At 36.1% G+C, this 14774-nt stretch overlaps 3 protein-coding genes across 3 annotated transcripts; all 3 read left to right on the top strand.

The window, feature by feature from the left end:
- The first annotated feature begins 2888 nt into the window (after positions 1–2888).
- On the top strand, positions 2889–5701 carry LOC103867271 (stomatin-like protein 2, mitochondrial). The gene is made up of 9 exons (XM_009145327.3): positions 2889–3146; positions 3266–3509; positions 3599–3748; positions 4125–4182; positions 4263–4355; positions 4531–4629; positions 4807–4898; positions 5049–5108; positions 5203–5701. Exons 1-9 carry the CDS (start codon positions 3019–3021, stop codon positions 5470–5472), a joined length of 1194 nt encoding a protein of 397 aa, XP_009143575.2. The 5' UTR covers positions 2889–3018; the 3' UTR covers positions 5473–5701.
- A 231-nt stretch (positions 5702–5932) lies between these two features.
- Positions 5933–7205, top strand: LOC103868652. Its single transcript, XM_009146734.3, has 2 exons — positions 5933–6178; positions 6318–7205. The coding sequence occupies exons 1-2, from the start codon at positions 6068–6070 to the stop codon at positions 6507–6509; spliced, it is 303 nt and encodes a 100-aa protein (XP_009144982.2). The 5' UTR covers positions 5933–6067; the 3' UTR covers positions 6510–7205.
- Positions 7206–8898: 1693 nt separating this feature from the next.
- LOC103867262 (PRA1 family protein H) lies at positions 8899–12184 on the top strand. Its single transcript, XM_009145317.2, has 4 exons — positions 8899–9536; positions 9630–9766; positions 10096–10167; positions 10264–12184. The coding sequence occupies exons 1-4, from the start codon at positions 9100–9102 to the stop codon at positions 10326–10328; spliced, it is 711 nt and encodes a 236-aa protein (XP_009143565.1). The 5' UTR covers positions 8899–9099; the 3' UTR covers positions 10329–12184.
- The last annotated feature ends 2590 nt before the right edge of the window (positions 12185–14774 follow it).

Genomic DNA, 14774 nt, shown 5'->3' with positions numbered 1-14774 from the left:
GCTTTTTACGTACAACGTCGAAAATCTCATTGTTTTTGGCTCAAATATTGAAAAATCTTTGCCTTTTGAATCTGATGTGTTACAGAGAAAAAATATTCCAATATTTTTTTGACATTACGGTAGCAGTGTAGAATCAGATTAGGTTGAGATCAAAAGCAACAAACACTTAACACTAATCAGAGTGATAAAGATGTAAATTATCAACTGGTTACAAAAATTCAAACTAGACCGGAGAATTTTATCATGTCTTTTTAGTACTAATACACACGAATAACAAAACAAGAGAAATTTGCTCAAAAAAAAAAACAAAACAAGAGAATATGAAGAATTAAAATACTCGACGTTAACATAAAAAGCCGTTTTTCTTCTCCAACACTACAAAGATGTATTTCTAAAGTTTCTACTCTAGATGGTTTTCTAACCAATATTGTTGCTTTCTCTAAGGCTAAAAGTATTTGAATAAAAATTATGTACAAAACAAGAATATTACCCAAAATATATTTTCAGAAGAATATTCTGGCAAAAAATATCAATTGTCTTGCCACCGTATGAAGCCAAAACCAAATCTACCAGGAAAACATAAAAGAATGCTTCAAGAATCGATTCCGCCAAAAAATCCAAAGTCTCATATTATAAAACAAATGTCAAGAAAACGAACGTGCGAGTTTTCTATCCCCTTTCTATTTCAGACTAATCACCAACATATACTTCTTTAAAGTTCCATACCGCTGGCTCTCATGATCAACTCTCCTTTTCATACATGCATTTGATTTTTTTGTTCATCATATGTAAATTATAAGAGTTTTTATTTTAATTAACTCAATGGAAGATGTGTTGGTCTAATAGCATTGCCCCAAAACACACATGCATGGCTGTTTACTATTGTTTCAGTACTATGAGTGTGGAACTCATGGAGCAAGACCGTAAAAAATCTTGGGAATAGATCTACGTACATTTCCGGTTGGAATCTAGCACATATGTGAAATGACTCATCCAAGCAAACCTGAAACTTCTACTATCTAAAATATTATTCTAAGACACGTAAAGGGTTGATGCATGGGATTGACGTGGATGCATAATGAAGAGTGGACATGTTTGAAAGGTGGAAATGAGGTTTGTCATTAGACTCATTACCAAACTTTAACTATTGCCTTCTTTTTTTTTCTCTTGACGCGGTATCTTAATTAAAGTCGAACGGCGCCGATCTTGATGACTCAGACAGAGGCCTCACCATGTGAAATCCATTATAAACTTCACTTTTTCCATGCATTCTGAAATTAAATTAGCTTTCCAACATAGATAATATAACTCATATAAACACACGAAGAAGTGTTTTAGATAATCAAGAACATTGGTTGATAACTCTTTTTTAGAAAATTAGAAATACTACTCAGGTTTGATTTTTTTTTCTCTTAGTTTAATACGTTCACTAATTTGATGGTTCTTGAAATTTGGTATAACTCCGCACCACATTTTAAGGCTACTATGGCAACTCATAGAAAAGGTCTTTAACAACAAAGAAAATACTCCATCTTTTAGGAAAAGATATATGTTTTTGTGTTTTTACACCCATAAATTTTTTAATAAATTTTGTTAATTAATATATTATCTTATATATTTATCAGTTTTCCATAATTATAAAACTAATAGTATTTCAAAAGGTATAAATAAGTTTTTGAAATTTACAGTTCCCCATTTATAATGACTAATAAAAATTGCATAAAAAAATTTTAAACATACATTTTTCCAAAAATAAAATTTTATTTTGAAACATTTATCTTTTATGAACAGAGGAGTAAGTATATAACTAAGAGAACAAAGAAACCGAGCCCTAAGGTAACATATGTCCTTGAGAACCTAAAAAAAATGCAATTTGATAAGATTGACACTTGAATAATATTTATGCAAATTGTACATATAGACACAGGAAACTTAACAAGCATAAGAACAACTATTCTCTCCTTCTTGTACTTAGCAACTATCCTTGGTTTGGTTGTGGCAGTTTCTTATTCTAAGGTTGTTCTCTTGAGCTCTATTCATATCACCGTAGACACCGGTGGTTATTTTGCGAGTTACAGTCACTGCTTCTTCGGTTTTCGAAGGCGGCAAGGGACGTCCCGACTTTCGTCATGGTCGCGGCGGTGTCCCTCTTGTGCTTAGCTCACATCCCAGTACCAGAGAAGATCATTTGATTCTTCATCGGTAGTGTTGCTTGGCTGACATTTGTGCTAGTCGTTAGAGTCTTCTCGGTCGGTGTGTGGCATGGAGGTCCGGCCCTTTTGGTAGTACAGGTTTGGTGGCGGCAGTAGCGAGCTCTTGCTCGGGTTGGGAGATGGTTTCAAGCGTTGTGTGACGTTGCGTACAAGCTCGGCTTTGGTGGCTTGCAAAGCTCGTGGTAAGTATCCGAAACACTCCCCTATTAGTTGTCTCGCGCTTCATTGTCAGTAATGGTTACAAACTCGGTGGAGTTCATCGGAAGAGACGACACGGGAAGTCCCGACATCCGAGGCAACAAGGAGAACCTCACCTTCTCTTGATTCTCGTTGATGGTAGAGAACGGCAACCGATTTCAAAGGAAACCGATAAATGGACTAGCGGAATGTGCCGGGTTTAATGGGCGGGCGAAGCTAGTGTTGTAATAGGTTGATTTTGGAAATTTTGTTCGAAACGGGTTTGTAACTGGATCTGAAATTCCCGATTCTCGGGTAGATTAATAAATATTTATATTTAAAAAAAAAAACTATTATGTCCTTATTAGACTATCGCACAGTGCACACAAGGCAGAATCAATGAAATGAACATAAGAAAACTATATAATATCAAACCGTAACAAAATTGCAAAACTTTGGTTTACAATTGGGCTAGTTCTGAGCCCAATAGCAACAGCTAGCAAACTACTAATCAAACCCATTTCACATTTGCTCCTCTCCACGAAAACTGCGGGACGACGCCTTGTTTGGTCCACGACGAGGTTTTGCTTCCAAAGGGTTTTTCCCCAGTTTCTTCATTCTCTGATTGATGATGATGAATCACCTCCTCCGTAAAAGTTCCGCCACCGCCATGAGATCCGTTGGTTACCTCCGGCAATCTTCCTCCGCCGTATCAACCGTCCGCCAGTTCACCTCCGCCGGCTATCCTTCCAACAGGTTTTTTTTCAGCTTAGGATGATTTCGTCTACATGCGAACGATGTTTGAGGCATTATCATTTCTGAATTGAGATTTGAGTTGGGGATTGATTTATTATATTTATATATTATCATTGTAGCTTTCAGTTAACTCCGCCGGTGAACTGGGGAGTCCGGATTGTACCGGAGAAGAAGGCCTTTGTGATTGAGCGATTCGGGAAATTCGCCAAGACGTTACCGTCGGGGATTCACTTCTTGATTCCTTTCGTTGATCGAATTGCTTATGTTCATTCCCTCAAGGAAGAAGCGATCCCTATTCCTAATCAGACTGCGATTACTAAAGACAATGTTAGCATACACATCGACGGCGTTCTCTATGTCAAGGTCATCTTCTACCACTTCATTTGTTGGTGGTTTTACTTGCTTTTTTTTATATAGTTTTGATTTATTTCTTTTTGTTGTGTGTTTTGCAGATAGTGGATCCTAAGTTAGCGTCTTATGGCGTTGAGAGTCCTATCTATGCTGTTGTTCAGCTGGCTCAGACCACCATGCGTAGTGAGCTTGGTAAGATCACGCTTGATAAGACCTTTGAGGAACGAGATACTCTCAACGAGAAGATTGTGGTTCGTTCCCCTCTGCTTACTTAACTCACTTTATACTTCAGTTCCATTGCATTTCAAAGAATCTTGAAATCTCCCAAACTCAAGTCACGTTAGCTTGATTAAATTTCTTGCTGTTATTATTCTCTATAGAACTTTGCAGCCTTGGGATGTTTAGTTGTAAAATGTAATCACCTTTGGCAATGTTTTTGGATTCTACTTGAGCTAAGTTGAAGGACTTTAGATTCAAAGCTAAAGACTTTACTCATGTTGTATATGTTCAATATCCCAAGTTGTGTTACCTCTCTAATCCAAATAACTAAGAGAGCTTAGAGGAAATATACACATTGAAGAAGAACACATGTGATGGAATTTTTTAGACGGTTTTACATTCTTGCAGGAAGCCATCAATGTTGCTGCAAGAGACTGGGGTCTTCAGTGTCTTCGTTATGAGATAAGTGAGTTCTTCTCTGTTTTTTCTTTGTTGGTGATTACCTACATATCCTTTTCTGCTTATTTATAATTCGTGTATCTCCAGGGGATATTATGCCCCCTCATGGCGTGAGGGTTGCTATGGAGATGCAAGCTGAAGCTGAACGTAAAAAGAGAGCCCAGATTCTTGAGTCTGAAGGTAATACTGCTTTGACTTGTACTTCATAAGTCATATTCTGTGATTGAACAGCTCATAATGCCGAAACTATTCTTGGCTAAAATCTTCTTCTTCTTTTTGGGTTTTCCATTTTGCATTTGAAAGACAAGAAGCCTGCTTAACATCTTTTAATCCTTTGTTTTGCTATATATAACAGGAGAAAGGCAAGCCCATATCAATATTGCTGATGGTAAGAAAAGTTCTGTAATCTTGGCATCTGAAGCTGCAAAGATGGACCAAGTGAATCGAGCACAAGGTTAGTATACATTAGAGTAACTTGTGATGTCAACTGTTAGTTGGGTTCATTAGAAGAATTCTTAGTTCCATTTTCTTATTCTTTCAATATATACTGATGGCTACTTGGTGCCCAGAGGAACTGTTTTCTCCACGGCTCATGCTCACTCTTATATTATCCTTTGATAATGCTCTTCAGGTGAGGCTGAAGCAATACTCGCTAGAGCAGAAGCAACTGCTAGAGGCCTTGCCATGTTATCTCAGTCTCTCAAAGAAACTGGGGGAGTAGAGGTGAGCTTTAAGGAACCTAGCTTGGTTACTTAATTCTTCATAGTTTTTTTATTATTCACTCTAGACATAGGTTTCCGTGTTCTTGGGTTTAAGCTTGTATTTTTAGCCGTCCAGATGTGATCTTATACTTCATCACTGTTCAATTTGCAGGCTGCGAGTTTGAGAGTTGCAGAGCAATACATTCAAGCCTTCAGTAACATTGCCAAGGAGGTAAACAAACAAATCTCATATAAAATATTTTGGCATTGCTTGGGCTTATCTAATGTTGAGTGTGCTTTTTTTTTCTTCTTTTTTGGGGGTTTAGGGTACGACAATGTTGCTTCCAAGTACAGCTTCAAATCCTGCAAGCATGATTGCTCAAGCTTTAACAATGTACAAAAGCCTTGTCAACCAAGGTCCAAAGAGTGAACACCAAGAAACATCAGCAATGGAAGGTGACTGGGAAGACATAGGTGAGAAAGAGATATCAGAAGGCTCCAAAAACCAATCAGGCTCAACAACATTCGAAACAGAGAAACCAGGTCACACCGGTGGACCAGTATTTTCTCTTCAGAGTCGCACTGAGGAGCCATAGTAGCCAGCCAAACAAAGAATGAGAGATTTCTATGTGTGTGCCTGAGAGAACAGAAAATTCATCTTTTCCAGTTTAAAAAAAATGAGACACTGTCGTCGTCCCCGTTTGAAGGGCTTGAATATCATATTATGACATTTGGCAAATAGGAAACATATCTGAACATCCAAATGTTTTCCCACATGATTTGGTCTTAACAATTACATATGAAAGTCTGGTTATCTGTGACTCATTCCTTTGTTAGTTTGGAAATTTCCAGCGGGAAAAGAAACCGTTGCCCCTTAACCGAACATAAGAGAACAGTGGAGAAAAATGGTTGTCCTCTGGGTAAATCGACTGTGACAGAGATTTGAAGATGTCATGACTAATGAATCTGGCTTTACCTGAAATAGCTTAGTCCATATACCATCTCCTATATTTATCTCTTCACAGGCCTTTCCATTTGCTCAGGCTCCAATTATATAAAGCAAGAAATTAGTTTGGCATCTCTTATTTTCTCGAGTAGTTCTCTTTTCTCCTCTCATCTAGTATTTTTTTTGCTCCACGGTTCTTCACATTGTAATTGTTTTTCAAACTAATCCTTTCAATCAAATAAACCATGGGAGCCTGTGGGAGCAAACCTAAGGAATCTGACATCGTCGAAAGCCTTGTCCCCACCGACAATGTTGTTATTGAGTCCAAGAATGAAACAGATACCACTTTAGTTCAGGTTTTGTGAATCCCATTTGTATCATTTATTTTCTCTGTTCGATATGATTTGATTTCTTCTTTGAGACTTTTTTTGGTATAATCATAGCTTGAAAATCAGTCCTCTTAAGACTATTGTTTATGATATGTTTGATTCACAGGAGAAGAAAGAAGAGTCTAATGATGAGGCAAAGAAGGAAGGTGAGACAAAAGAGGACTCCTCTGAGGCAACCAAAGCCGAGCCAACTCCAGAAGCTGTGAAGGCAGATGAGCAAGTTCCTTCTGAGACTACGCCACCAACACAAGAGACTGCACCTGCCAAAACCGATGAGGCGCCTCTTGTGATTCTTTGATTTTTTTTATTTCCAAATATTAAAAGTCCATGTTTGTCTGCAAGTGTTTCTCACACTATAATTCGTGTGTTCATAATCACTTTTATATTGTCAATACTATCTGCATTGTGTTTTGCCCCCCTCTTGTAAATTCAATGTGAGTTTGATTATGAATATGATCCTTTCCACCTGTTTAAACCTGTAGCCAAAGCACATAACTTGTTGTGCCTTATATGGTTTTATGGTTCAGCTATAATAACAATAAAATATACAATTAACCAATTATTAAAAATTATATTATAGTAAAACTTACATATTTATTCATTATAAATATTTCCATTGTTTTCATATATAATCAATTAAAACATTTCAAAATGATATATGAACTTCCTTTTTTTTGTAAATTATTACAAGTTAATTTTTTTTTTGGGAATTGAGCATTTTCTTGTAGTAAATTTTTAACGATTAGAATGATAAAACAAGAAAGTTAATAAAATAATCTAGAAGATATATAAATACATTTGACTAAAAATATGAAATTTTTAAATATGAAGTTTTGAACAGTGAAATCATATATTTGATGTTTTACTATTCAAAAATTTAAAATTTAAAATTCTAGTGTTGCTTTTGGGAACCATGTAAGAGCAAGATTAACCGTGTCTCTTAGATAGGTCTCTTAATGTAATTGTGATTTAAAAAAAAAAAAAATCATAATTACCACAGCAGACGTCTCTTAATTAAGGCATAGAAGAGACGTGTCTTAAGACACGTGTCGCTATGAAAAAAATTGGCAGTCTCGTCTTTTCTCTTCCTCTCTTCGTCTGCATCTCTTCGTCTCTGTCTCTCTCCCGATGATGAATCCACAAGGCCATCCCAAACCTGATTCCGATCTGAATTGGTGTTAGATATATGGTTAGTTTTCTTTCCAGCTTAACGTTTATCTGGCGAGTGGTCTGAGAACTGAAACTCTGGGGTTTAGACACAATGCTTGTTTGTATGAATCTGATTTCTCCTTTAGTCTCTGTTCAAGTTCTTGTCCTTTTTACTTGTTCCTTTCCAATTTGAACTTTATAATCGGATATGGCTCCATCTTTTGGTATAAGCTTTTGAGTTTCTCTCGGCTTTGGTTAGTTGGTTACTCTGATTGTCTCTTCTTTGTTTACAAAAGATTGTTGAGTGTTCTTGAGTTCTAAACTCTTTGGTTCTTTGTCCTTTTCAGGTGGATAAAGCAGAGGTTTAGGAAGAGATCAAAGAGATTAGAGCCGACGAGGTTTCATCAACCAACGGAGAGGTCAATGGATATCCCTCTATTAGTGAGAAGTTTGGTGATAAAGACCCTGAGAAAGGGGTAGCAGCAGTAGTAGTAGTAGAGTCAGAGAATGGTGATAGCAGCAGATCAGGCTCATTTAATCACTTGATTCTTATAGGAACAGCCAAAACGTAAGTCCTTGTGACAGCTTTATTTATCTGAGGTTATTGGGTGGTTTGGTGTGATGCAGGCTTGCTTATGGTTGTTATGGTTGGTTGGTTAGTTCATGTGGGATTAGATTTTTTGCTTTGGTGCTTCTGTTTCTTTGATCACAAACAACGAGATTGGGATGGTTGATAAAATGGAGAAGCTTTCTATAGAGAATGGAATCTTACCATCATTTTGTCTAGCTTGGTTAGAGGATGGAGTGTTAGCATGGTTTAGCTTATGGTATGAACATTTTTCAACGTGTGAGAGCTAATGCTCTTTTGATGTTCGTTTTTGATTACGGGAAACCGAAAGGTGAAGATTAGTTTAGTGCTTTGCCTAATCCATATTTCTCATATTTAATCTTTTGTCTTGATATTTGCTACAGATAAATGCAACAAAGATGAGAACTTGCCGTCCATGAAGAGTTTGTGGCTGGTGGTGATAGAATCGAACTATCCTCATAGCAACTGTGTATGTGCCTACTGCTAAAGGACCTTTCCTTGAGGATCTCTCTCGGTGCCTCCAAAGAAACCAACCATAGCTGAGGAGCCTGCAACATCTGTGTCTCCATTCTCTACATGATAACTTTTCTTCTCGTGCATCTTACAATACAGATAACTTTTCTTCTCTTACCATTCTTCTCATGTTCAGAAAATAATCAAAAAAATTTTATACATTTTTATCACAAATTCATACATTTTGATCACAAATTATACAATAATCAAAAACAATGTTTTTTTTTAAGAATCCCTAAATAAGAGACTCCCATTGGAGCATAAAAATGTTGATGTCTCTTAACTGGATCTCCTAAGTAACATTTAATATTTAAAAATCATTAAGAGACCCAGAGTGAGTTTTTGGGTTAATGATGCTCTAAAGTTACTTTTTAACATAAAATACTTTTAACTAATGAAATGAAATGTTTAAAACAATATACATGTATTCAATAATATGTATTTTAGAGAAGCAAATCATTTGTTGCATAAAACAAAACTGTAGGAGCTAATTAACAAGATTTTATCAAAGAGCACTACTTCAGCAATTGCGAAGAAGTTATGGACTAATATATGTAAAAGACAAAATAAATGTTTTGTGAACACCGAGGAGACGACGGAACAAGATAATCGTGACGACGACCACAACTAACAACAAATGGCCTTCTCTCCCAACCCTCTCTCCCTAAGCGTTCCCGATCCTGCTTTCGAATCTTGGCTCCGTGACTCCGGCTACCTCGACCTCCTCGATCACCGCACCTCCGCCGCAGCAGCAGCAGCCGCCGTCCCCGCCTCCTCCTCATCCTCCTCAGCTGCCGCCGCACCTTCTTCCGCCTCCGACGACGTCGTCTCCTCCATTACCGGCGGCTTCTTCGCCTCTCTTTTGTCTCTTCTGACTATCAACCCCTTCTCCAAGCTATCCGCCGACGACTTCTCAGGCGATACGCCTCCGTGGACCACCGGTTTCTTCGGGGCGTGCGACTCCTACTCGTTCCCGGCGTCTTCTCAGCAGGCGAGGATGAGGGTTCATGAGAACATCAAGAGATTCGCTAGGAATTACGCAACGTTGTTCATCGTCTTCTTCGCTTGCGCATTGTATGGGTTTCTTTATCTCTTTTGTTTAAAGTCTGAATCTTTGTAAAAAGTTAGGAACTTTGTGGAGTTTGAAGTGTTGGTGTTTCTTTGTAGGTATCAGATGCCACTTGCATTGGTGGGGTTGTTAGCAAGTTTAGCACTTTGGGAGCTGTTCAAGTACTGCAGTGACAGATGGGAGTTTGATCGTCACCCTTCTGCTCGGAAGCTCGTTATTGGTATTGGACAGTGCGGTGAGTTTTTAAGGAACGGTTTGTGTCCTGCATTTGTAGCTCTGCAACTTGAATCTCAGAATGCTGAGAACGTTTTGATATGTGTTCATAGAGAGACTTTCTATAGGTTTTTGGGATCTTTTTGGATCAAATCATTCCCTAGATTTACTTGTTTAGCTTTAATCACTAGAGCTTGATGTTATGTTTTGAAAGTTGGGTCGAATGTGATCTTGTATGGTTATAGCAAGAACGTTTTGGGATCTTGAAGAAGCTGAAACTTTTTTAAGATAGACTATGTATGTTGTAGAATGAGGCTAATCTCGTTTTTTTTTTACGTCTCCTACTTGCAGCGACTGCGGTACTTCTGACGTTTTTGAATGTCCAAATGGCTCTTTTCTCTGCTCTTGCGGTCAGTTATTCAGGTAACTAAGCTAGCTGATGGGTCAAAGTTCGATTTAGCTACTCTATATATGGCCAGGCAGTTATGACTATAATGCTTTCTCTGTGTCTCTTTGTAGTTATGCTATTACACGCCGGGTTCAGGAAGCTCACTCCCTCCAAGAAACCTTCTCGAGGAAGATAAAGACTGCATCAAGACAGTAATTTTGGATTTGGCTATGAGATTCATTAGCAGTTTTGGTAGCTCAGACAAACAACAACCACAACAGCAGCAAAGCTAGATGGTAGATTAAGAAAGTGTGAATTGTTAGACATCATCTCAAATCACAATTTGTAATAAGTAAAAGAGAAAGTCTATGATGAATGGTGAGAATATAGACTACTTGAGTAGATGATATACAATTGTTTTATTACCCCCATCACTAGTAGGATTTCTCACGACAACTTGCTTTCTACTTGCATCTCCGCGGTATCTAACATAAATTGATATTGATGTATGTTATAACATCATCTACGTTTATATTTTCATCCTGCTAACCAACGGCGGATCCAGACCAAATATTTGACGGGAGCCTATAATTAATAATATATTTATTTAATTTATAAAGTATAAAGTAATAATCTATTGAAAATATTGAAAGCTACTAATCATAACAATAATCATCTACAGAATGTGAAAATAATTAACGTTAAGTTTTTCAACTCAGGATTTTTTTTATAAAATAACTTTAAAAGTTCTTAAACTTCTTTGCAAATGTTATTAATCACAATAATTCTATTACACTTGAAAATAAGTAGAAAATATTCTTCAAGTGTACATATATATAAAAATATATCAATATCATACATAACTTGTTTTTTCATCATATCATACAAACTAAACTCTAAAATATGAAATAAAAATGAATAGATCATTTATTATTTTAAATGGTTGGTTTTATTTACGAACAATTGTGAATGTTTAATATTAAAAAAGTACTTAAGATGTGGATAAAAAAGTATTTAAATGTGGTGTAAGCACTTGCAATCGAAATAAATATATAAAAAATAATAGAAAACTATGAAAACAAAAATACAAAGGATGAAGTAGGGAAAATGCTATAGTTATAACTGTAAAGAAAGATACGATAAGAGTAGACGTGTCAAACATCAAATAAATTGTACATTGAGAGGGAAATAAAAACAAGATTAGACATGCCAAACAAAATAATAAAGAGAAAATTACACTTAGAGACATTTTTTTACTTATCAATTACATGGAGTCATTTCCCACATAAGACACACTTTCATCTTATTCTTTGTCTATTATACCTTCCAACTTAACTTTCTAAAGCTAACTTATATATTTCAACTAAACAATGTACCTGACTGACTTCTAACTTTTTTGACAGATTTATGGGTTTTTCGTTTTATTACAGATTTATCTGAAAAAAAATTCTTAAAAGACACGAACCAACTATTGTATTTCTCTATATAATTATAAATTGTTCTTCTTTCATTAATTGTCTTCATCTGTATCTCTTTTTTTCGGTCAAATCATCTGTATCTCTTCTTATAATTATAAATTGTTCTTCTTTCATCAATCGTCTTCATATCATTTTCTTTCTAAAAATCAAATCAAACTCAGAGAAAAAAAATCAATAGCTTTCCAACGCCTCCTCTCTCTCCACTAGATCTCTCTACGGCGGCCTTTCTCACCGTCACGTCAACCGTCAATCCTCCTTCACTGTTCATCACTCTGTCAAATCTAAGTCCGTTAACCTCGTCATGGCAGTTCACACGGCGGAGCCATCCAGAAACACCGTTTCACTCAAAGACTCTGTTTCTTCTCATGGTGCATTGAAATGGATGTCGGAGAGCTGGAAATTGAAAAAGAACTCGTCCACAAGAAGTTGCCCACGAAACTTTTTGTAGGATTAATAACCTTGTATATACTTCTTTCTGTTTTAAATCAGAGACAAGACAGCGAACTATATGATTGGAAAAAGTTGTAAAAACAAGTCTTATTGCACATTGTCTTTCAACAATCTTTATTCAAGATTATTGGGTCCACGAAACTCGTACAACTTCATTTGTCCACAACACTTTTGTCTATATCCACACACATATATCTTCATATTGTGTAAGCCTCTACGTAGTCACATGAACAAGTTTATGTAATTCGCTCTTATGCTGTTACATTCACATGATGTCCAGATGAGGAAATACGTCTATGTCGGTTCTCAATTTCCTGTAGTCAGCCAATATGAGCTCCAGCAATATGCCCCTCTCAGCAGTGATCAGAACATACCGTCCGCAGCACCTATCCTTGATTCCTCACCACTTCACATTTTGTCTGACCACTGCTCGTCGCCCAACCACATAACCCCCATCTACACATCGCCCGAACACACACTTCACAACAACTCCACTCCTGACCACACAACTCCACATCTCTCTTGTCCACACACCTAGACTTGGAAAAATTTCATCAATATATGTTTTGTTGTATCAAGAACTATTTCATCAGTGTTAAGTTGTTTTGAGCATGTTGTCATAAATGATTATTTGTTGATCTTCTCTTTTAAAGAAACTATATCACTGTGTGTCTTTATTTTCAATGTTATTTCCTGGTCAGAGGTTAGGTGGACGGATGATGTGTGGTCAGGAGTGGAGTTGTTGCATAGTGTGTGTTCGGGCGATGTGTGGATGGGGGTTATGTGGTTGGGTGACGAGCAGTGGTCAGACAAATTGTGAAGTGGTGAGGAATCAAAGATAGGTGCACACACCTAGACTTGGAAAATTTTCATCAATATATGTTTTGTTGTATCAAGAATTACTTCATCAATGTTAAGCTGTTTTGAGCATGTTGTCATAAATGATTATTTGTTGTTCTTCTCTTTTAAAAGAACTATATCAGTGTGTGTCTTTATTTTCAATGTTATTGTTCTAAATGGTTAGTTGTTTTAGTAGATCATGGTCATCACCTATACGAATCAACGTACACTTCCACATACACACCATCCATAACTAGCACCGTCCATAACTCATTCTTTCAAACTGCACATACACTTCCACATACACACCATTCATAACTAGCACTGTCCATCACTCATTCTTTTCAACTGCACTGTCACAATACATTCTTTCAAATTGCATTGTCGTCACAATACATTATCTCAAATTGCATTGTCCACAATACATTGTCCATGATAGTGTGTCCACTTAAATCAGTTTTATATTTTATAAAAATTAAAATATGAATATGTTAAAATTGCACCATCCACAACACATTGTCCACAACACATTGTCCACAACACAATGTCCACAATGATGTGTCCACTTAATTCAATTTTAAATTTTATAAAAAGTAAAATATCAAAATTAATATATACATATGGATCTCAAAACATAGAAGAAAAAAAAATATAATTTACTACATATATTATATATTAAATTTACATATCATAATACGAGATAATAACAAAGAAAAACTATTGAGCGAAACTAAAATACTTAAAAAAATAAAGTCAAATTAAATATCTTTTTGTTTCCTTATTCTCGTCTATAACCCATTCTCTTAACATTTATCTATCTACAAACCTATATCCACATCCATGGATTTGTCCTCAGCCATTAAATCTTAAGACTAAAACTGATAAGTGTTTCTCAGTCATTAGATCTTGTAACTAAAAGCTAATCCAACGTCCCAAAAGAATCCCATAAACCCATACCTACTTTTAATTTCGAAACTTTTTCATTTATTACAATCCGAAAGTAATTTGGTTTCTTTACGGTTGATTCTTTAAAGGAGACATTCTCTTTCTATCACAAGTGTAAGGTCTTTTTGGTCCAGATTAATACAGCTGTCCCAACATTATGTCCTACTACCACAATGTATCTTCTACTGCAAACGAAAGTCATAAAGTGTCCTTTAATGTTAACTTCTCAATAATAAAAGAATTTTTTACTCTTGGCACACTTTTTATCTTTCAAATTGCACAAAAAAACACTTTTTGTTGGAACAACATTTCCTCTTTGTGCAATGTCATTTATGTCCCTAAACTAACTACATTCTTTTCTAATCATATATCTTCTAACTAAAATGTCTTTTTTCAACTATTATCAATTAAAAATAATTAAAAAAAAAGAAATGTATAAACCAGTTTTATACTTCTCGAAAACTAACATATACTATCTCTCCAACTTTATTTCAAAGTTCAGATTTGCTTTCCCAAATTTCTCAAACACCAATTTCTAACTCTAATCTCCTCGAACCCTCTTCTTCTTCATCCTCAGTTTCTCGTATAACACCAAGAATCGGTTGCTCCGCCGATTATGAATCTGTAATCTCATCTCCATCTTTTCATTTCTTTTCCATGAGTTTGGTTGTTCAATTTTCTGATATTCTTCGACGATTATTCTCGCCTCTTTCTCACTATTTCAAAGCATGGCAAAATCAAAGTAAAAAACTGGTGCTGTATGGCCGCAATTTCGCAAAGAGGAAACTGGAAGAACTTTTGGATACAAGACAAAGTTTAGGGTAAAGAACGGGGTAAATACAGTGGTGGTGGCGGATAATAGAAATTTACATGGTGAATCTGTATTTGGAGAGAGATTGGTATCATTCCAAGATATAATTGAGATTAGG

Source organism: Brassica rapa, chromosome A01, assembly GCF_000309985.2.
Source record: "Brassica rapa cultivar Chiifu-401-42 chromosome A01, CAAS_Brap_v3.01, whole genome shotgun sequence".
Classification (NCBI taxonomy): Eukaryota; Viridiplantae; Streptophyta; class Magnoliopsida; order Brassicales; family Brassicaceae; genus Brassica; species Brassica rapa.
The sequence above is the reverse complement of the archived record's forward strand: the minus strand, read 5'-3'. Positions and strand labels throughout refer to the sequence as shown.

Excerpts from the sequence above, each read along its gene's own strand:
- LOC103867271 (XM_009145327.3), top strand. The coding sequence starts at position 3,019 with ATGATGATGAATCACCTCCTCCGTAAAAGTTCCGCCACCGCCATGAGA. Across the intron at positions 3,147-3,265 it reads GCCGGCTATCCTTCCAACAG|CTTTCAGTTAACTCCGCCGG; the intron begins GTTTTTTTTCAG and ends TTATCATTGTAG. Across the intron at positions 4,630-4,806 it reads CCAAGTGAATCGAGCACAAG|GTGAGGCTGAAGCAATACTC; the intron begins GTTAGTATACAT and ends AATGCTCTTCAG.
- LOC103868652 (XM_009146734.3), top strand. The coding sequence starts at position 6,068 with ATGGGAGCCTGTGGGAGCAAACCTAAGGAATCTGACATCGTCGAAAGC. Across the intron at positions 6,179-6,317 it reads CAGATACCACTTTAGTTCAG|GAGAAGAAAGAAGAGTCTAA; the intron begins GTTTTGTGAATC and ends TTTGATTCACAG.
- LOC103867262 (XM_009145317.2), top strand. The coding sequence starts at position 9,100 with ATGGCCTTCTCTCCCAACCCTCTCTCCCTAAGCGTTCCCGATCCTGCT. Across the intron at positions 9,767-10,095 it reads TATTGGTATTGGACAGTGCG|CGACTGCGGTACTTCTGACG; the intron begins GTGAGTTTTTAA and ends TCCTACTTGCAG. Across the intron at positions 10,168-10,263 it reads TCTTGCGGTCAGTTATTCAG|TTATGCTATTACACGCCGGG; the intron begins GTAACTAAGCTA and ends GTCTCTTTGTAG.